This window comes from Dromaius novaehollandiae, chromosome 3, assembly GCF_036370855.1.
Source record: "Dromaius novaehollandiae isolate bDroNov1 chromosome 3, bDroNov1.hap1, whole genome shotgun sequence".
NCBI classification, from domain to species: domain Eukaryota; kingdom Metazoa; phylum Chordata; class Aves; order Casuariiformes; family Dromaiidae; genus Dromaius; species Dromaius novaehollandiae.
Genome location: NC_088100.1, coordinates 37166942 through 37189521, shown reverse-complemented (window position 1 = coordinate 37189521; position 22580 = coordinate 37166942). Strand labels below are relative to the sequence as shown.

Below are 22580 nucleotides of genomic sequence, written 5' to 3'. Positions count from 1 at the left end.
AGAATCTCTTAACGGGGACTGTTCTGACCTGCTGCCCTCACTTGTAATAGAAAGGCTCCTGCATCAGTCCCTGCAGGAAAAGAGAAACTAATTGTACCCTTGCATCTCCAGCTCCACAGTTCAAATCTGAAGGGTGCAATTAGTTTCTCTTTTCCTGCAGGGACTGATGCAGGAGCCTTTCTATTACAAGTGAGGGCAGCAGGTCAGAACAGTCCCCGTTAAGAGATTCTGGCAGCTGCTGGAGTGATAGGTGTTTACTCATATCAAATACTGGAAGGATAACAGTATTAAGATCAATACTGGCTTTACTGTATTTTACTTTCACTATTTTTCACAGAATTTCAAAGCATATTCTAAATCAAAGGGAACAAATTTTCTATTAATAAATATCAACAAAATCTGGCCTGTCCTACAAGGGCTTCTTCATTATAATCTCAAGCAGAGATGTGCAGCACGCAGGCTTTACTCTGCACCATCCCCAATGCCTATACTTCTGCCAGCCTATATTGTAATGACTAATGGAAATTGCTCAGAACTGTCTTTGACTTCATTACCAAGTTAGAGCACCAAGGTACTGAACTAAGTAATTTTTTTCCAGAACACAGAGGTTCCTGTGAGAGAAATAGCTATTCTGTATGAAGAAGGCATCACGAGTCACGTCCATGGAGATATCTTCGAAATAAAGTCAAAACACTAAATTTCATCCTCACTCATTTCCAACTTATCTGTGTTCGCTCTGGACCTGGTTATCTCAGATTTTTACCAGACAGCAGCCTTTATTAATCATAGGCCTACCACCAGGCTCGTGGCTTACGGGTGCGATAAAGAGAGATGAGCGTAAGGTGCTGAAGAAGTTACTGCCAAACCCTGTAGGGCTGGGGGGGCCTTGAAGCGCCACGCTGACAGGCCCCACCGGGACACCGAGGGAAGGGGGCCGGCACAGGCCAGCGCAGGCGCCTCGCCGAGCCACTCTAGGTGCGGGGAGGCGCCGACCGCGGCCGCGACCCCGGGCGCTGCCGTGCGGGACCCCGGTGAAACATTCCCCCGCGCCCTGGAAGCTTCCGCCGCTCCCGCGAGGCGCTGGGCGGGAGCCGGGCGCGGCTGCGAGCCCCGGCCGCCGCTGCGGGTGGGCAAGGGCGGCCGCCCCCGCGGCTTCGGGCCCCGCGCCAGGAGGAGGGACGCGCGACGGGCGCAGGCACCGCACAGCGCCGGCGCCGCCGCGGGGCGAGCGGAGGCGAGCAGCGCCCACCCCGAGGGAGACGGCGCGGAGGCGGCGGCGCAGCGAGGGGGAGCCCGGTCACCGCGGGGAGGACCCCGGCCCGGCCCCACTCTCACCGTACGCGCTGGGCGGCGGGTCCGGCTGGAAAGCGAAATGGGCCGCGGGCCGGCGGGGCGCGGCCGGCAGCGGGCGCGGCCGCCCCCAGAGCCCGCCCCGGCGACGCGCCGCCGCCGCCGGTACTGCCGCCCCGCGCCACACCAGCCCCGCCGCCATCGCCGCCGCTGTCAGGCCGCCGCGCGTTCTGAAGGGGCGGGGACCCGGCCCGGGCTTCTTATTGGCCAGCAGCGGGAGGAGGACGGGCCAATCATAAGCCCTGCTGTTGTGGGTGGGGATGGGAGGGATGAAGTGTTTATTGCGCGTGTGCAGAAAGCGCAGCTGGTGGGGAGCAGGGCCGGTGCGGCGGCGGAACGAGGGGCTGGGGCCGGGGGGGGGGGTCTCTGCGCGGCAAGGGGGCGTGGCCGCGGGCGGGGAGAGACGTGGGGGGTGGGGCCGGGCCGGGGTCGTGGCGGTGAGGGACGCAGGGTGCGTGCGTATTGTAACGGCCGGCGCTGTGGCAGTTGGGGCCTGTGGGGCGGGCTGTGAGGGGGCTGGGTGTCAGGCAGCACTGCTCGGAGCGGCGCTGTGGCCGGGCCGGGTCGGGGCCTCTTGCCCGCTGGCACAGCTGATAACGGCGTACCTCACCTCAGGGAGCCCTAGTGTACCTCGTCTCTGTGCCTGCCTGTCTCAACCGTGCCTGAAACAAAAGGCTTCACCTCTCCTCCTAAACATTTTTCTTCTCTTTCCTTGGGACTTTCATGTTGCCATCCCAACATCCAGAACCCCCTGAACAAATGTCTGAATTCTGCAAATTCTACTGCATAAGATATCCAGGCAGGAGAAAAAGAACGAATGGAGACCTGCAAATACTCTGTTCATAATGTCTCTCTTTCACACCCTTTTCTGCCGTGCTTCCAGCCTCTCCGGGTCTGGCTCACTTTTAATTCATTGTGTTCTCCAAAGTCTGCTTCTTTTTCCAAAGCCTCTTTGTCTTACTTTCATTAAATTCTGTTTTTAAGAATTGAAAGTTACAACCTCTTACTGAATATTGCTGTTAATGATTTCAGGACTATGCCATTGCAGACTATTGTTTCATTATGCATTGTGTGAAAAAAATATTTCTCTATTTTGAATTTCTTAATTGTTGGGATTTATACCAGATAATAGGTTAATCTTAGACAGCTTTCTCATTTGGAAGTCATTCACTCACTTAGGGACACTTCTGTTAAATTTACACATCAGATTTTAAGAGCCGAAATCAGCTACATTCCCCATCTGCATGTATTAGTCATTGTATATACATACTTAGCATTGTTGACAACCATTTAAAAACTCTGGGAGTCATTGCTATTGTTTCTGAATAATCAGGGAGAGCAACTAATGAGTATCTGAAGGACTGATGATGACTGTAGACCCTACTGATACAGACTAGATTATGCACTTGTTTGTGCCAGCATTAATTAGATGTAACTCCTTTGAAGTCCATGGAGCTACTTCTGATTGACATGGATCTAACTGTGAGCATATGGCCCCATGTCTATTAGTCTACTCCAATATCTCTCAATATTTGGACATAGCTTGTAGTTGAATCTTAGACTCCTTCTGAGCTTGTCACATTTCCCACCATGTGTTGTTTTATTTGAACTACACCTCTCTAACTGATGAGGCCTCCAGGTGATTTCTGTTGCATTGCTTTGAGTGCAGTTTTACTGCTGTTGCCTTATAAATTCTGACTTATGCTATATTGTTGCTTTAAATTCTCCTCACTGCTTAATGGTTCGTTGCAGCATGTTCCCCACCCCTAAAGTAAATTAGCGGACCCACCTAATAGGCTTGCTAATGAGCACCCTTCTCAACTCTAATGCCATGTCTTGGCTCTGCTGCTGTTTTCTTTCTTCCTTTGCTGTCTTCTGTCTTCCTCCTATCCTAATCATGGTCAGCTTCATCCATTTCTTTTCTAATTTGTTGGTGCTTTGGAGCTGTTTTCTCCCCTCTCTCTCACTCCTTCACTCACAAGCAGATGGTATTTTGCTGGTTAAGGACAGTTGTCCCTTTTTGGGTACATACAACTGAGTAACTGTCTTCTAATGTGCACTGTGGAAAGGAGCAAAAGTAGCTTTTGGTCTGGCTGTTTTACTGTCAGTCCTGTACAGGTTAGAAATGTGAACAGAAGGGGCAGTTTTACTCCTAGGAACAAATACTAAGGGAAGACAAACTGAAAGAGAAGAGAGCAAAATAGAGAAAGAACAGTGTGGTTTAAAGCATGAATCATAAATATTGTTGTTTGCAGCAGAGCAGCAACGGTTATGAGTGAAGGGACTTAGAAGTGAATGGTTTCATTTTAGGTAGCACAAAGGCTGGGACCCATTTTGCAGTTTAGCACAGAAGTGATTCAGATTTTGATCAAGAGCAGACAATGGGCACTGTATCTGCAGCCAGTCAAGTTGGGATCTGCCAGATGTCAGGGGAAAAAAGGAAAAGTAGCTTTCAAGCAGCTATCTGCTCACATTTGGAGGAGTAGTTTTGTACCCACTTGCAGGAGAGTCAGAAATCATCCAGTTACTTCTGCTGCATCAATGACCCCTGTGTTAAGACAGTGCTTCCCACTCAGACTAGAATACTAACTATGTTTTTCTTCACCAATTGTTTTTTAGATTTTTAAACATTTTACCAGAATGATCACACCCAAATTAAAGACAATCCTATTTTAAAATGACATGAGTAATTCCTAACATTAACTATTAAGTGAAGCAATGTTAGAAACAGCAGGAGCTGTCTGCAGAGACATTACTCAACCTTTTTTTATAAAAGATCTTGGTGTTTCATAATTACTGGAAGAGAATCCCACTCTCTTTTGTTTAATTTGATCAGCTTTAATTGCTTTTAAACCACAATGTGTTTTTAACTTTTATTTGCTACTGTAACTTCAGCTCAATCTAGAAATACCTGTATAGAGAAGTGATTTCTGATAGTTCACAGCTTGTAATTCTAATACAGAAAAGGCATAATGAAATCCAATTTATATGAGAAAAAAGTGCATTTTTATCTTGAGGATAATTAAATGTTGAAAAAATTTACCTGAGAACATGCTGGATTCTCATTGCTTTCTTTCTTCAAACAAAAAATAGATTTATTTCTAGAATATATACCATAGCTCAAACAGAAGTTGTGATCTTGATATTGAAATTAGTGGGTGTGGTCATACTGAAATAATCATATTACTGTGTTCCAGTTCTATAATATTTGTTGTTGATCACTTACAAGAGAACACTGCTATTTGGCAGATAGAAGAACGAATGCCAGAAATCTCAATCAGATGCAGAAGAGCTGAGAGCTGGATTCTTGAAACCATTTAACTAATGTTATAAGCTATGTTCAAAAAGCAAATATACAGGAGTCCTGGGATTAAAATTCAGGAATCTTGATAAAAAAAGAAATCCATCTGTAGCTCATATATAAAATGTACTGGAATGCCTCTTCAATATTCTGATACTACACTACTGTGTATTGGTCAGTTTTGATCCCTGATTGTAGTAGTATGATCATATGCAGTGGAAGTGAAAAAAGGGGAAATAACAAGGCACAATGGCTCATCTTAAGCCCCGTTGACCCAAAGCCTCATTGTTTCCCCATAGTCCGTTGTCTCCCTAGAGTGCAGTGCAGTTTTCATGTCTGAATGAGCTACCTTCATGAAGCAATTTGGACTTTCAAGTACGGAGGCATCGGTTTGTATGCATCCATTGTCCATTTGTTGAACCAGTGTTGATAGCCAGATAGGCAATATTGCACACGTCAGTTTTCCAGACCCACATTTCATTGCTCTCAAACATGGTAAAATTGAAAATAACAGTATTCCATACTTTCAGAGTGTAAATAATCAAAGCTATCCAAAAACAGATTGTATTCTAGGGACCCCTGAGATATTAACTGTGTAAAAAGCAAAATCCTTTACTCAGCTGTCAGTTCTCCTAAAACTAGTCCAAATGGCATGATTTTCTTTCCTTTCCACATTCCTGTCCCTTCTAGTTTAATCACCTTTGCAGTTAGGTGGCGTTCTAGCTATTTTCCTAGGTTAATTTACAAAGGTTTGGAGTGTTGACCCTACTTACATTCTCATACTGCCATCAGTGTTGCACTGATGTCTGCAGAGATGCAGTCACCCACCCGCAGCCACCTGTAAATAAGGTAGTAAGCTGTGGTCTTCATTCTTTCTTCCTGCACTCGATCCATTTTTCAGCCCAGCAAAAACAGTGTAGATACATTTTTATTTTTAACATACAAAGACTACAACTTTCTATACGCTTCTTTGACTAAAGGTTTTCATCAGTGCTGAGTATCTGCAAATTCTGTTGGTTATCACTCAAAGCAGGAATGTTTAACACTTGGAGCTATTCATATGTCTGTGAAGACAATTAAGTTTGATTCACCTTTTGTGCCTCGTTCTAAAAAAAAGCTTGATTGCAGAAGTACTGTATGTTGATTCTTTCTAATTTTTATATAAGGAATTGCGTTATGAGTAGGCATATGACAAAGTTCTGCCTAAGTTTAAATTAGATTAACAGGATCCCTCTCGCCAGGTTTTCAGAGGCACCATGCCTCTCTTTGTTGCCTCGATAGGCAACATAGGCATTTAATTCAGGAGGACAGCCTCACTCATACCCAAAATTTAGACTAAATTAGGCAGACTGGATCTCACAGCCTATAGTTATTCACATTTTCATCCATGACTTAGGGGTTTTTTTGTATTCAAATAAATACATTGATTAAAGTCTGCTAGAAGTAGCATAACTTGAGAATTGTGCTACTGATTTGTAATTTTCCAGCTCCACCGTTAGGTGGCAGAGAACAATAAAGATTTACTTGATGAAAATTAATACATACAATATGTTGAAATGCAGATCTGTCAGATTGTTCCCTCCCCCCTTTGTGAAATAGATTTATTTCCCACTGTGAACTGTCAAGAGCTTTGTCTAGTTAATTATTAAATGACTTACCAACAGAGTTCACTGCTTTCATCAAGACTGTTTTAGATTTCATTTCTGTGGAACCCTTCTACCAAATAAGAAAAAAAGGCATATTCATCCTACTGGGATTTCTTTTCTAAAACTGAAATCTCACCATCGGTGTATCTCTATTTCTAAATCCAGAAAATCAGAGTATAATCTTTCTGATTACCTCTGAAATTGATATTTCCTTTCTTGCAAGCACTCACCAGTCATTTCAGAGTATGGAAGCCAGATACATTATTTCTGAGGAACAAATGACCTACACTCAGTTTGATTACTTACCCTATATTAATATTAACTGAACAAAACTGAATCAGTGCAGCTGGTGCATGGCCAGTGCCACTGCTATTAATTGTCTGTTTTGCTGAGATTCAGATATTAGTTACATAGCATGGAGTTCATCTGCCCCAACTTTAGTAATCTAAAAGTTAGGCATCTAGTGTAATACGGATGTAGTCTAAGGTGGCTCTCCGGATCCCCTAACTCCATGTAGGGAGACAGGCACCCTGAAAAGACATTTTGCCATGCCAGTTTTAGTTACTGATCATAGTAATGGACTATGGGCATTTAGATGGACTAAATCTGACTGCTGGAGGTAGCCCTTAGGCCAGGATACTTCTGGTGGGCATTAGCAAGGGACAAGGAACATCATTATTCTTTTGGGGGCTTTGATTCTAAACTGTTTGGAAGGGCTAGTTTTTTTGTCTAAGTCCAGCTAGAAATAAGGGATTTTTACACAGCAGAAATACAGCAAGGTTGGGGAGGTGGGGTGAAAAGACAGGGAATTTACACAGCCAGCAGCTTTTGTGTCTCTAAATCTGAAGGACCATTGACTTCAGATGTGCAGTGGATGTCCAAGGGTATGAGGGTAGGTAACAGAAATTACAGAGCAAGATTTAGCTGCTTGATACCTCGCAGGATGATTGATAAATGGGAGGTCAATTCCACTACTAGTGATTCTCTTGAAGTTAAGGATGCTCATGCTCAGCATTTCTCAGAGAGGTAGAATTCAGTCCTAGTGGGAGTCAGCTATAAAAGATTTTTGCTTATTCCCTAGAACTCTCTTCTAGTGTTCTCGGTGGGAATCATGACAAAGATTGTCACATGTCTTTGCCTGGAAAGTCCCACTGCAGATTTTTCCATGTGTTTGTGTTATAAACACTTTGCCAAAGAAAAAAGTAACATTTCCATATAATATGATACAGCTGCAGTCTGCCATACCAGTTTTGTTAAGCTAAAACTTGGGGAAAAAAGCACTGGAAAGACATTTTATTGACATGTTGTTGACTTGTTGAACTCCAGAAGAAATTCAGCTCAGTGTAGTTTTAACATTAGGGAAGGAGTGAAAGTATAGAGACTGAAATCCGTTATTGACAGAAAAACATGTGGTGGCAATGCACAGAACTCTTTTGAGGAGTCCCTGCTAAACTTAAAACATGTTTTAGAATGCAAAGGAGTGTTTCTCTGTAAGATAGGAGGAAAACCCTTGGCCTGAACTAACTCAAACTAATGAATGAAAATAGCTGCAAGTTTCTTTGGAAGGGAGTTCTCAGGCAAGACAGTAGAAAAAGAGTGCTCAGAGAAGTCAAAAAATCATGAGAGCAGGAGAACAAAGTGTACTTCTTGGGCATATGATGACTCCATGAAGACTCATGTTCTATACCATCATACTCTATTCCCTGCTAAATCTCCCACATCACCCAGCAATGAGATTAGTGGAAAGAAAGAGGTTTATTTTCTTAGTATGTGGCTTCTTATCATGCTGAGAAGATGATGACAATGAGTCGGATGAGATAGAAAGAGAGAAGCAGTTTTGTTCAGTATGCCAGGTCTGCAAGATGCTAGGATTATTTACATTGCAGCAAATATGCTGAGGGTTGTTTTCTTTTAAGTGTTCTAGAAGGTGGTACAGGACCTACTGATGGCTTCATTCGTACTATCAAAGCCACTGCCCATGACTGCATGCATTCAGCTTCTTGTGAAAGACTGTCACAGGCAAGAACAAGAGAAAAACTACACTTGCAAGCAGTAATCTACCTGCCCAAAACAAACAGGGTAGTTTGTGTAGCAATTTGTAGGAGAATGTATGAGGATTTTCATCCTTTCTTCTTTAAAGCTGGGATCTAGGAAAATAATCTGAAGGGTAAGAGAGGAAGAAGGATGCAGCTACAAAACCAAAAGACTAGCTGATTGAGAAAAATAAAGTTGAGAAATGGTTTCGTAGTAATGGAGAGAGAGGTAAAAAAAACAGACGGAAGATGGAATGGCAGAAAAGAAAATTAAGGAAGCAAGTCCCAATAGGGGAGAGGAAGAGATGACTGAGATAGCCTAGAGGTGGAGCCCAAGACGGAGCAATGATACTGTACAAGAGACTATGAGATAGAAAAGGAAACAGAATGACCTCCAGGTGAAGAAGAGAACAGATGAGAGCAAATCTGAGATTCACGTCAGTATCAGAAAGATGCATCCTCTCACTCAAGCAAATCAAGAAAACATGTTAGCCCATCTGCCAAAAACAAGAGGATAAGATATGGGCCAGCAGTTGAAAACTATCAGAGAGGGAATGGGAGGAAGGGTTGAAAGAGAGAGATGGATAGGGGACACAATCACTGTCTATAAACGCCCCACATAAACACCTTGGAGCAAGAAAAACTATTTAAATTGAGTGACAATATTTGCACAAGAAACAGTGTGTATAGACTAGCCATTAATAATTTACAGTTGGAATTAGAATCCTAATCATCAGGTCAGAAGTTTCTGGGTGCTATTCCATTAGGAATAGTATATGCAAATACATCCTGGATAATTTCAGGTGGAGCTTGATAAGTTTGTGGATGTAGTCATATACAAGATTGATATCCACAGTAAGAGAGACCAGACTGGATGTTGTAGGAGGACCTTTCTAGTCCCTGTCCTAATCTTATGTTCCTAATTATGATGCTGTTGACTCATTTATTGACTAGGACAGGTGAAGACAGACACATATTCGCCTCACTTGCTTTCCAAGCCAACCGGGTGCCACCCATCTCTGGAATGTGTGTAGCTGCAGCAGCTCAGGCTGTGCCCAGGCTGTTAAATCTGTGCAAATACATGGCTTTCAGATCTGAACTGGCTTACTTTTGCCTAATTGGTATTGCGGGTGAGGGAATCCACACCTCTCTATACTGATGTGCTCTCAGAGGGTTGTGCAGGGCTCATATGTCTGGTACTTCAGAGAAGAGTGCAGACTACTTAGATTGGTGATGCAGGGACTGTACAAGCTGGGCATAGCAGGGCTGAAGGGACTCAAGATCCCAGAAGAAAAGCAGTGGCAGCATTTACTGCATTTCCATAGTGGCATGCTCAGGAGCTGAGTCTAGCATCTCTCTGGTCCCTTCTGAATGCAGGTTTGAAGTTCAGCAGCTTATTCGGGCTGTCAGTCTGTTTCACCAACATTATGTATGTCACCAATAACAACAACTTATTCTCACATCCTTGAGAGCTCTCCCAGTTGTGCTGTTTGAATTCCTAGACAACAGTGTGCAGTGGAGATAATGCCACTGTTCCTTCTAAGTAGGGCATGCTCGCCATGTCTGTCATCATACTTGGTGTCATGCTCCCAGAAATTGCTTTGCAATGATTGTGCTACCCCTCTTCATGCTGCAGTGGCCAGAGCCATCTGCTGCATTAAGTTCTGTTCCAGTGCACTGACTGATATTTGCATATTATTAGCATGTGACAGATTAGTTCTAATTGCTGGTAAGTTCCTGGTGGGAAAAGTTTCTTAGCACCCTCACTTTAGTCATTAGCATAAGCAAGTTCTTTCTTTTGCAAATTCATCTCCTGTGTGCTGTGTCAGCCACACTGAATACTGATTTTACCAATTCACCTTCCTGGCAAACATCTATTTTTATGTGAGTGTGAATGGCTTACACTGTTTCTGCTGTGATTGAAATGGGAGCATTCCCACGCTACCTGAAGCCTTGAGTTCTTGGCTCCCTGAGATTACCTGCTAGCAGATAGCTATGGCCATGCCTTCCTTTGGGGAAGATGCTCTTTTCTTCTATGTGAAATGTGGAGTGCTTCATCTTGCAACATTTCTGCTATCCGCCCCCCAGGCTGTGTGTGTGTGTGTGTGTGTGTGTGTGTGTGTGTGTGTGTGTGTGTGCGTGTGTGTGTGTGTGTGTGTGCGTGTGTGTGTGCATGCACACATGCACACGTGCACGTGCGGAAGGGAGGGTCAGCAGAGAGAATGACAACTTGTACTTTCAAAATCACAACCTTGCCTGACAACAGTTGATGACGAGCCCAAGCAAAACTGAACTACTGCCTCACGCTCACTTGTCCTGGCCCCATGGAAAAGATTGAGGGTTTGTGTACAATTAGTAACAATTTCTTGAGTGAGATCTCTTTTGTCATTTAAAGAATTGGAGCCTCTTTTGTCTATACCTTTATTGTAGAAATTTATCTTCAGCTTTTTTCCCTGAGCTAAACTATTTTTATGGACCTATGATAGAAGTAAGTTGCATGTATTTCCTTGGGTGACTTTAATATAAAGTAGAGCACCAGATTTTCCTCATATCTGTACCCTATATTATTTTGTTCAGCTGCAAATAAAATGACATTTGAGAACGAGATTATGCATATGGGTTGTAAGTGCTTTCTAGCAAAAGTGAAATTTTAGTTTTTGAATGGAATACCTTAATTTCTACAAAAGAGGTATTACAAGCATTCCCCAGGGGAAAAAAAAAAAAACCCACAGAAATATAGATAAGGATACAGATCTATGGATGAGATGTCTCATATGACTTTGAAATCTGGTTTTACTTCAACAAGAAGAGTTTTCTCTGAGAACTGTGTGTCTTCTTAGTCCTTCCTGGAGACATGAATAAAAATCATTGAATTATCTTTCTTTGCAAGCCTATACCAGATTATCTGTTGTTTAGTACAAATACACTTTTAGCTGAAAGCGCAAGAAGTTAAGTCTAAAAACTACCATTAAATAAGATTAGGACTGCGAAGTCAACCATGCTAATATGAGGAAATGTCAGAGTTAACACTGCATGTGCAAACTGGATTCAGACCATTTCTGTATATATGGTAGAGGTGGGATTAATCTCACTTACTTTTGCCATCTAAAGTTAGACATTGAGTCTCAGATAGATAGGCACCATATCTGTATCGATACACAGAGATAAAGCACTTCAAAGTGTGATTCATCTGAACCTAACATAGGTATCTAAAATAAGCAAGGCATACCTCCCTGTGAACATGCTCGTCTCTGCACTAGTAAGAGTTCAATTGCCTCACTTGAAAGATGAACCCCACCGTAAGAGACAAAATGTTATTTTTGCCACAGGATCACTGCCCTGCTCAATGCTTACTAAATCATCCTCTCTTCAGTATCTTCTCCTTTTATCCTTTCCCTGTAATGTGTAGGCCTCTGCTTTATTTTACTGCATGCTATTGAATATGGCACAGAACACAGAATTACTCGTTTTCAGAGGGACTTTTTAAGGTGCTCTGGTATAGCATTCATTAGTTCTTTACAAACACTGATCAATTTACCTTTAAAGATGTGTCAAGAAAAGAGGCAATATCATTATGACCATTTTGCAAAGGAGGAATGGAAGGGGAGAGATTAGAGCTGTCAAAAGTTTCCCTGTACTCTGGGTATGTGTAGACTGATTTTTCAGTGCTTATGGCATTATACAGCATCATGGAGCCTGAGCCACAGTCTGCAGTGACCTCGGGTGCAGCTGTGAGAGTCTACTGACTTCTGCAAATCAGACCCACAGGCCCTGGTTTGCCATTATGAAAAATGAAAAGCTTTTTTGCCACATAACACTTTCAATAGCAGCCCTATGCTGGGACACATATCATTTTGAAGTGACTGGAATAATGCCACTCAGAGTTTATACTCTCTCAGGTGTCATTCATCTGATTTAACTGTAAGAACATTGTTTCTGTCACTACAGAGCCGTAGTAATCCAAGTTCTGCAATGTTGGTTCTGCAACTAAAGCAACTGAGATTAGCAGACAATGTCTCCTCCTTTGCACAGTCATAACAAATTCCCACAGCACAGGCCATTCTTTGCCCTAAATAAGGCAGGGAGTCCTGAGGGGAAAAAAATAGGAATTTGTCATGTCATTAAAAGAGCTTGTGGTATTATTCAGAAGACTGGAGTAAGGTTTCACAAGCAAATTTAGTTTACTTTTTCACTCTTGATTTTGCAAATAAAGGTTTCTTCTAACACTCTAAAAATATTGCTATGCAGTGTTTTGGAAAAGTCAACAACTGGAAAAGGAGAGCTGTCTCTGAGTGAGAGCTCTACCTATGTCATCAACAAGGCTAAACTTTTTTTTGGCAGGTTTCCACCAGCCTAGCTCTCACACTAACTGGTAGCAGTTCTGTCATCTCCCAGGCACTAAATGGAGATGGTTACACTCACTTTGCTGGTGGATTTTGGAGCCAGTGAACCCGTGCTTCTGCCTCTGGTTTCAATTCCAGAAGCTTGAGGAAGTGGTGACAAACCTCCCTCTCCTTTGGTTTTTTTTTGGTTTGGGGTCTTTTTTGTGTCCTTTGTCTTCTTGCTTCTGTCCATTTCTGTCTCTGCTCCTCCAGCCCAGTTCATTATTTACCTTGACTTCTGAAGCTTGTCTTCTGCTGTGCCTTTCCTCCCTCAGAGAGAGCTCCTGCTTTTGCTCCTAACCTCTGGTCACTTCTCCTGCCTCCACCTACATCCTGTACCTTCACAACCTCCACCTTTATATGCAGCTTAATTAAATTATATATGGGTTCTTACTCTGTCCTTAGTGAGACGAGTATCAAGCAAACATAATGAGTTTTCATTTCAAGAAGCTTGTATTAACATTCATGCTCTCTCTGGGGACAGGTCTGTGTGCAGGGGAATGTTTGGTTATACTGAGCTTTAGTTCAAGGTTGTTGAGTTTTTTAATTGCACAGGTGTTAAAGAAGATATGTTTCATGTTAAAGACCTGCTGAAGAACTGCATCTTGTATCCAGAGCACAATGAAGTGAAGTCTGTGAAGTATCAGATCCCATGGGAGTCCCTTTTGCAGCCTAGTATTTGCCTTTGTGGTTGAAAACAACACCATCTTGAAAACCAAAGTTGTTGACCATGTAAAAAGAGACATAGCCATGGGTGGTTAGAGGCAGGAGCAAAAAGGAAGATGGCCTCACTGTTCTTACTGGGTTTAGCTGAGGCCATGCCTCACCCTCTCTGCTCTCTTCACAGCAGCAGGAGGAGAATCAAGACCAGAGTGGGGATCTTCTTCCCATTCTCTTTCCAGAAGCTGCTGCATGTGCTGCTAGCAAGGACAGCCAGGTCCCACGCTTGCAGCCCTGACCTGTGCTGCACTGTTGTGTGTACAGATGGGGCATTTGTAGTAGCCAGAGGTAGAAGCTGTTAGGACTTATAGGGTGTTCAAAGGGGAGGAACTCTTTTGATATTCAATTGCATTTGATATTTCGTTTCAAATATCATACCAAATGGTATTGTAGTTAGCAAATGTACCAATACAGTTTTTGAAGGTATAGCTTGGGTGAATTTTAACAAGAATAGACAAAAATCACATCTCTGGCACTAATGTTTCCATTCACTAATACAAACAAGTTACAATGGAATATCCAGTTACCATGTACCACTTGATCCACAGCAAGCACTGCTGAAACATTTTAACAAAAACCTACCAAAAGCTGAAGGTTTCACATGAAAAATACCAATCCAAAAAGCCTAATTTCTGCAAGTTTTGGTTAGCTTGTAACATAGAAAGATGAGCTGTATTTACTATACAGATTGCCACTTCCATGATCACTAGTACCCAGGGGGTTAGTTGGTTTGTCTTGTTTGGGTTTTTCTTTTTTCCCTTATTTTACAATTTTTTCCTCAGTAATCACAGTGAGGAAAAATGTGTGGCATTTTAGTCAGAACTGATAGGTAGAGATCTCTTTTTTTATATATTAACTTTTTCTCTTTTTGATTGGCCTTTGCAAATCCTTTGAACATCCATCTCTGTATGTATATATGTGTTGATATGTGTATATAAATATATGAGTTTTTATTATGATTTTAGCCTGGCTTTCTAAGGAATCAGTGATTGAATTATCATAATCTCTGTCTTGCTGTCTGTCTAGCTTTCTGTCAGTCCCCACTTGGTGAATTTGAGCCAAACTGTTCGCCCTTGCCAAACAAAATTAGGTTTGACCCTCTGCTGGAAAACTCAGAGATAATTCAATTTCTACAAGTTTCATGAAAACCATTGAATGGGAGAGGAAAGAGATACAAATTTTGCCCTTACTGCAGCTGAAGTACAAACTCAAAAGTTGTTTTTATTCTGATGGATGACCAGTCAGCACACATGTGGAGCCAACCCCAACACATGGTGCCTCTTCTCCAGCCAGACAGATAGCAGACAGTGAGATGCTGTGAGGCATGTCCTAGCAGTCTTAGGGGTGGAGACATGGAACTGTTGCAGTGAGAGATGTAGGAACAGATTGCACACATCTGTAGGAAACCATGTTTCATCATTTCTGCTGTCCAAGGAACAACATCTACCATCTGTTTGGAGGGAAGCTAGGGTAATTATAGAAGGGTACGGGGAGGACTAAAGGGCAAAGGTCTTAAATCTGAAGGAAACTGTTCTACATTAGTTCTGCTGCTCGTGGCATAACGCAATAGCTTTCAGTCTTCATTAGTCCCATCCTGGAAACAGTCACAAACAATGTTTTTTGTCTATTCAACAAATTTTTAAATTGTGTTGTTTGGTTATTAATCTGGGAAGGACTTTGTGAATAGAGGGAGAGGGATGTAATGCCTAAAGTTTAGTGGAAGATTTAGAAAGGGAACCCTGCAGGAGAGGAGGTAGGAATGGAGAGCTCCAGCAAACAATCACAGCCAAGGACTGGAGTTCTCAGTGAAATGAGAAGCGAGGGAGGATTAGGGAATGACATCTCAAGAAAAGGAAGAATTTATCCTCATCTTACCAATGATAAGCCTTTTGCATAGCTATTCATCTTCAATTGGCAGTAGACTGAATAAAATTTACCACTGCCCCTTTTCCTGAAAGCAAAAACTTCTGGCAAGCCCAAAACACAGAGGATAGTTTTAAGCAGTTATAAAAATGCTCACTAGAAATAATATTGTTGAACTTAGCACGACTAGAGGTGATGCTGGGCCTCTCAGGCAGTCTTTGGATATGGTAGACTGAAGCTTTCTGAAAACACACAGATTCATGAAATGTTTAGATTTCACTCCATTTAATTCTAAATATTACAAGATTATGTATTTATACAAAAAATAAATATGGCTTACATGGTACATCAATGATTTCTTCAAAATATGTTTAACTTTAATGGCCATAAAAGTCTCTCATCTCTTCAGAATTAGGTTTTTGAGTGCAGAGGTCATCTGTTTTCAAAGACAGTCTGGCTTAATATATAGGATTTTTAAAAGTAATTCATTTAGGGTCACCTCTCCTAAAATGGACCTGAAGAAGAGTTCTTCAATAACATATGCATCAATGTCTCGGAGAGAGGTGAGCAGCTGAAGAATCCAAGCAAATCTGCTTAGGTGTCTGTTGAACATCATTGAGATAAACTCCATCAAAGCTTGCTGAGCTTCCTGCTGCAGTGTTTGTACATAGGGAAAACATTTTAGGACATGTTGTCCTGTCAAAACAAAAAGTAAAATAAGGAATCTTGAGTAAACATGTTTGTTCTGAGTCCTGTGTAATGATGGACATCTGGCTTTTTAACTTACAGTACTTCTTTTCTCTAGAAAACAACAAAAGCTTACTAAATGTACTTTTGGAAAAAAAGGATATGCTTAGTCAATAATTAGAATAAACACTGAGCAACACTGTAAGCACATTGGACTCTAGCCCCTTACATTAAATATGGAGTTTTGAAGTTGTATCAGGAGGTAACTTTGACACAGTACAGATGGAGAAGAAGCTTTTAAGGGATGGCTGTCCACCAAATGATGCTGATACAGTAGTGTGGGTAGATAGAAACATTCTAGTTTTGATCTAAATAGCATAGCTATATGTCATTAGCAAGGTGGAGGCAGTGGTTTGGACTGCAGCGCAGGTTGGCAACCCAAAGAAATAGATTTCTGGTCTAACCATCACCAATTCCCTCCTGTTGTTGGCTGCACTACCTAGACTAAGCTGAGGCATTATGGTTGACTAGCCATGCTACCTGGATGCCTTCATTTGCAGTCTGAACAAAGCATAAAGATACTCTGAGGTGTGTGATGGATTCACAAAGGTAAGAAAGGTAGTTATACTCTCAGTTTTTGTTCTCTCTTTCCTCAGCCATTTGTGAAGAGGGAGAGGTCTGTAGCACTGCTCAGAGATCCCTGCAGTCCCTGTGGGATTTTCTGCAGCAGCTCTCAGCATACTTCTAGCCCACCTCCAACCCCTGACCATCCGTGTCCCTATGCTTACAAGGAAGTTGCTGGAAGGCAGCATCATAGCTGGTTTTGGTACTGCTGGAATTAGAGGAGTACACACACAGCCAGATATACAGGACAGATTTTTTAGTACCTTTTTATTCTGTTCTCCATCTGTATATACTCTGAAGGGACCAGAGAACGAGGAAATATCTGAGCCATGCTTCTGCTTAGTGTATTCGTTTACCCCTAAGCCTGTCTGTAATTATTCCATTGGTTCCCGACTGAGCAAAGTCTTAAACATGTTTTCTTTTCAGGAATGGTTCGTTCAGTCACACCCAGTTGTTTTGCTAGCTACATCAAAAGCAACTCCAGTGTAAAAATACAGTAAGTAAGTGTCTTTAAGTAAAGGGACTTAACATTTGGTGCTATCACTAAATTTAGGAATTTAAAGTACTAATTAAAATTAACTCCTTTAAATAAGAGGCTGACACTGGCCTATGCTGAAACTATTTAGGCAGTTATACATTCAAGTCCATTTACTTTTGACAAGGAAAAAAGTTATGAGAAAATTGTCATGTTATAAAACAAAATGCAAAACAATTATTTAACCATTTGTATAGATTATTATATGTTTAACAAATTAAATTAGTGTACCTTGCATAGGATATTGGTGTTTGTTCTGACAGACTCAAGACCCACCTTCCGCCCCTTAGTCCGATCTATGCATTGTGCTGATGCATGGGCTTAACTTTAAACATTCACTGAGTGAGGATTCATTGGATCAGAGTGCTTATTGCTTATAGAGGCATGGTCTTGAGCCCCAGTCACATACTTCACGTGGCACATAACTCCAAACCTGCTGGGCTGTCAAGGCTATTGGTGGATTCCAGGACTGAGTTCAGAGGACACCCCATGTTTATCCTTTGCTTCTCGTGGGAAGCCCTTTGCAGCCTGTTGCCTCCTGTGCATGTCTGCCTGAGTGAGGGTACTGCTGTGCCACACCAGCTTTTCTTTCCTACAGTTGCTGCAGCCTGTAATGATGTAGCATGAATCCCCCAATTTTGACTTCTGCCTCTCTTGCCTCCCACATCCTATTTTAACCTATCTCCACCTCCTTTTCCCAGCACATACTGCAGGCACGTTTAGCATCTTGTATAGGGACTGGCTTCACACCTCGCTGGGATGGGGGTCTCAATGGACTGAGGCGTGTTTCACATAGGATCGTTCATCTAAGTATGGGAGGTTCTTCCTTGTTGCCTACTGCCCTGCACTAGGGCAAAACCAACCTGGTTGGGTTTTTTCTCAACCTGTAGCTGGCTGCACTTCATCAGTTTTCAGCAGCTCTATTCTTTCTAGACAACACTTCCAGCGGAGAAGAAGCCTCAGCAAAGCCTGCAATCAGGCTAGCTAGAAAAGAAAGTCTGGAAATGTCATCTTCTCCCCGAGCATTACCACTAGCTGTAAGCTGTGACAGTGGTTCCAACTGTTAGATTTATCATGGAAAGGAAGCTGTCAAGATTTTGTATGTTCAAGATAAAATTGCAATTGCTTATATCCCTTCAAATTTGCTTAAATTTCCCATTTGGTCCCCTCTTATTTGTAATCAGCCATGCTTTTCATTTATAAATAATAGGAAAGTTCTTGTGCTGTGATCTGTTGCGCTAATATTCAGTCAAATATAAATGTTCCCAGCTGAGCTGTAAACTTCTGAAGAGCATCATTTATAACAGAAGTCCTGTCACAGCCCTGATGGAGTTCTAGATGGCACTGATATAATAACAACAGCTATTTTCACTGCTCCTATCTCTTCACTGTGTAATTACAATATTTTTTTCAGACACCTGTTAAAAGCAACGGGAGCTGTTTCACCTCATTCTTGTGCTGTTCATGGATGGTGGGATAGTCTTTCCTGCTCCTTTCTTTTACTTGTTACCTGAATCCTAGAGAAAGCCTTGCAGTTGGGCTCCTTCACCCGTGCACACTTTAACCTCTCAAAGGCAATCCTGGCTAAGGCATTCCTGGGAAGAGCAGCCGTGGCTCTGTGTCCTGGAATGTATTGGAGATTTTGGATTCAATGCAAGGCTGCCTATTTTCTCTGAAGGGCTGGGCACACTTTCTCATTCACGGATCCTTACTGGCCCAAACAGACTGTGGTCAGTCAGTACCCCTGCAAGTCTCCTGCCTGGAAGTACTGTGCTAGCTTTATTGCACTCACAAAGACAGGTGTTTCCTGGATTTTGATTCCTCACTACTCTCTTCCAAGGCTCTGAATCATAGTTACCATCCTTCTAAAAAAAGAAGGTAGGGTGGGATTTTCTTCAAAACCTAATGTTTCTGCTCTCTAATCCTCTGAGAAAATTGTGCTATAGCATGAGGACTTATACCCCGTGCTGTCTGCCTGCCTACCTACCACACTATCTCCAGAGGGATTTCTTAAGAGTTTGCTTATGGCATGAACAAAGCCGAGCTATGCTTGTTTATCATGCTTCATGCCCAGTCACTTGCCTAGCTGTTCTTCTGCAGCTGCATTTCTGGATGCCTTGCTGACCTCTCATTCATAACCCAGGTCTGGACTGCCCTGTGCCCTCTCCTTTCCTTTGCATTACCCAGTTTTGGTGGTCCTGATAGGATTTAAAACATTCAGATATGAGCTCATACAAGTTATTCCATAATCCAGAGAAAGATTAAGCATTGTCGCTGCCAGAGATTGCCTGAAATCTGCTTAGACCGAGGCCTGCAAAGTATTAAGATTTGGCCAAACATCAAGACAGAATTAAGAGGCCAGCTGAAAATGTGTCTGAATATATGTAGAAAACATTGTCTGAGTTTGGTGGAAAGTGTTTAAAAACTATTACAAATAATGTCTGAAATGATAGTTGTACAAATTAGTTTGCAGCAAAATTGGTACAGAAAGGGAGGTTTGGGCTTTGTATAAGCCCTCAGTATATGTTTCAGTCCAGAGGTTAGACTGTGACTTTTTGTTTCATGTGGAATCAAGCCAGTCTTAACTGAAGTCCTCCTAGCCTCCTTTTGGAAACAGTGGAGAGAGACACCTAGAGAGATACCTAAGAGGCACTGAGTCTTTTTGAAGCTCTTGGCTATTCCATAGGCAGCATGAAGGAACACTTGGCATGTCATGCAGTAGCTCATGGCAGCAGGAGTAGTTAAGAGGCATGAATCTAGAACATAACACTGCTTCTGCTGCTGCTTTCTCCTTCATAAAGTAAAAATCACATTTTATCTACAGAGATAAGAAAAATGCTTGCTAGTTAAACTGTATAAACCACTGCAAATGAGGGATTTATCTTCTCATCATACTGGATAAAACTGATGATTTCTTTCAGCCTGATTTTATTGTGAAAAACATAAAATAAATTGCACTGAAACAAATTCCACTGGTTTGATGTTATAGCATAGACACACAAGACAAAATGTCTGGATGACATTGCATATTAAGAACCAGAATCTGAACCCTAGTGGAAACAAATATAGAGCCACTACAGCCTTTGAGAAGCTCGTAAACCATTCACCACAAGAAATATCATGGAATAACTGAAGCATTCAAGTATCCTTTTGGTGTAGTCCCAAGTGTAGCACACTGCTGACAGTTCAGCCAACTGCAATGATTGCTGTGGAAGGAGTCAGGGATCTGAGCCAAAGAGCACTGGAGTCAACAAGTCTTTCCACTTACTTTAGTGGACTTAGAGCTTGGCTTTTAATGACTCATTCACTCTGTGGTGCTGACCTAGGCAACCTTCCTTCCTAAAATGCTAAACTTGGCATCAGAAGTGGAGGGATGTAATCACTTGTCTGAGTCTGTTTCATGACCGCTGTTCCAGGCTTTGAATGTAAAGATACTAAAAGGATACATCAAAGGAGAAAAAGAAAAAAGAAAAGAGAAAAGAGAAGACAGAAGAGAAGAGAAGAGAAAAGAGAAGAAAAGAAAAGAAAGAAAAGGAAAGGAAAAGTGGAAAGAAAAGAAAAAAGAAAAGAAAAGGGCATTGTAACCTCAGTGCACTATACTTTTGCATCATTAATAATAATCAGATGATACAGATTATGTTACCTTCTCCAGTATTCTCTCTGTAGAGGATGTCTTGTTAAAACTGTTCTAATGTTCACATCACATATCCATCCATACACCATCTTGCCTTCACTATATTACAAATGAAGCAGCTGTATTACCTTTTAACTGAAAATCAGTTTGAAGTGACACGGTTAATTCCTTATGACTTAAAGTCTGTCTACCAGAATCTGTTTTGGCTTACAGTGGGTAACCTACTACAAAAATTTAAGCAACCTAAGTAAACTACTTGAGGAAGACAGTGATTAAATTGTGGAACATAAATTTTGAAAATATTTAGCAACATTCATAGAAATGAGTAAAAACGAACATTGTCTATATGCAAAATGCCAAATGTCCTTTTAGACACATATTCAGCTGTGATCTTTCCAGGAAAACTTACCAGAATTAAAAAGAATAATTCCTTTAAGGTAGGCATATTCTTTTGCACTTACGTCCAGGTCCCATAATTTCCACAATAAATTCTTCAGCTTCTGACCTTCTGCTAAAGATGCTCCAAGTGAGGAGCTGCCTAGTTCATCACTAGCTGTGGAAGATTGATTGAGGAGAATTTTTTTCAACAAACTAGGGGCTGAAATCTCTCTCAGCTCAAAATCCACCCCTTCTTGTGCTAGGCCCAGGACAAAAAGAGGGGCCCAGTTCTGCTGTATGAGGGCAACCTGATCCTCCCAAGGCATGTGATAAAAAGAAGGCAAGTTTCTGATAAAAGCTGAAGTCTTCAAGAGCACTTCAGAAGCTCTTCTGCACGTGATTTCTGGCGTTTTCAGGACAACTCTTCTGCTATCCACACAAGAGCAGCCACTGTTTCCTATGGAGCAGTATGGTCGGAAATACTGCTGGTGCCACGTGGTCTCATTTCGATGCTCTTTGTTAAGGATCTCGTACAGGATGCTCTTAGCATGGTGTGTGTCACACTGACACTTCTCAGGTTTCTCAGCTACCTGACTAGCCATAGAGCCAAATGTAGGATGCCCTTACTGTGGCAGGAAATAACATACACAGAACTGTGCTCCGCTAGCAGAGGAGAGCGCTTTTGTCAAACAACTAGGCATTGTGTGCTTTTTATATACACTGCCAGTTGAACAGTAATGTGACCCTGATCTGTAAAGTTACCTTGAACTTTATTTGCTCCAGTCTGTTTCCACCCGTGGCCAAACGAGGCGGGGCTGCACGGTTGCCGGCATCTCGCAGGCCTGCCACGTCCCCGGGAGAGCGCAAGGCTCACCGCCCACGGTGCAGGCGTTGCTCCCTGCCCTGCCCTCGTGCAGATCAGCTGGGGCTAGCTTCATGCCACCATGCCAGTGACTCCACAGTGCTGCCCATAGCAGAGCTATTTTTGCAATGGCCAGCTATATAATGCATACAGCCTGCCCTTGAGGGGAAGCCAAGTGAAAACTAGGATGTGATAAGTGAAGAAGCAACAAGCTATGTATATTTTACTGATACACTGACCTTGTCCACTAGCTAATGTTCTGGAGCGTTCAGAAATGCATTTGTACTTGTAAAGATTGCCATGGTAGCAGTCTCTTGAGTACTCTCAAAGCAGACGCTTTTATTTTTGTTAAAAGGAGCCACCTGAAGACACTGCGCATGTGCACGATTACTTTTCACAGAGTAGTCAACAATGTTCACACTTCACAGCTAATAGGATATGGTACTTATGTCAAGGAGTTCATAAATGAAAGCCCCCAGGGATGTAAATCACATGTATATGAATGATTTCATATTCCTGGTAGATTTTAAAGAAATTTCAGAGAAAGTTAGATGCTATGGTTCAT

At 42.2% G+C, this 22580-nt stretch overlaps 2 protein-coding genes across 5 annotated transcripts in view; both read right to left on the bottom strand.

Moving 5' to 3' along the window:
- Window positions 1-1548, bottom strand: part of BCKDHB (branched chain keto acid dehydrogenase E1 subunit beta) — a 140276-nt gene extending 138728 nt beyond the window's left edge. For all 4 annotated transcript variants that reach the window (XM_064508707.1, XM_064508710.1, XM_064508708.1 and 1 more), the window contains exon 1: window positions 1336-1548. In XM_064508707.1, coding sequence (XP_064364777.1) covers window positions 1336-1492 — 157 coding nt within the window. In that variant the 5' untranslated portion in view covers window positions 1493-1548. The remainder of the gene's footprint in view (window positions 1-1335) is intronic.
- Window positions 1549-15563: 14015 nt separating this feature from the next.
- LOC112995840 (nuclear receptor subfamily 0 group B member 2-like) lies at window positions 15564-21856 on the bottom strand. Its single transcript, XM_026121047.2, has 2 exons — window positions 21185-21856; window positions 15564-15991 (listed from the first exon to the last, which is right to left on the bottom strand). Exons 1-2 carry the CDS (start codon window positions 21753-21755, stop codon window positions 15738-15740), a joined length of 825 nt encoding a protein of 274 aa, XP_025976832.1. The 5' UTR covers window positions 21756-21856; the 3' UTR covers window positions 15564-15737.
- Between the last annotated feature and the right edge of the window lie 724 nt (window positions 21857-22580).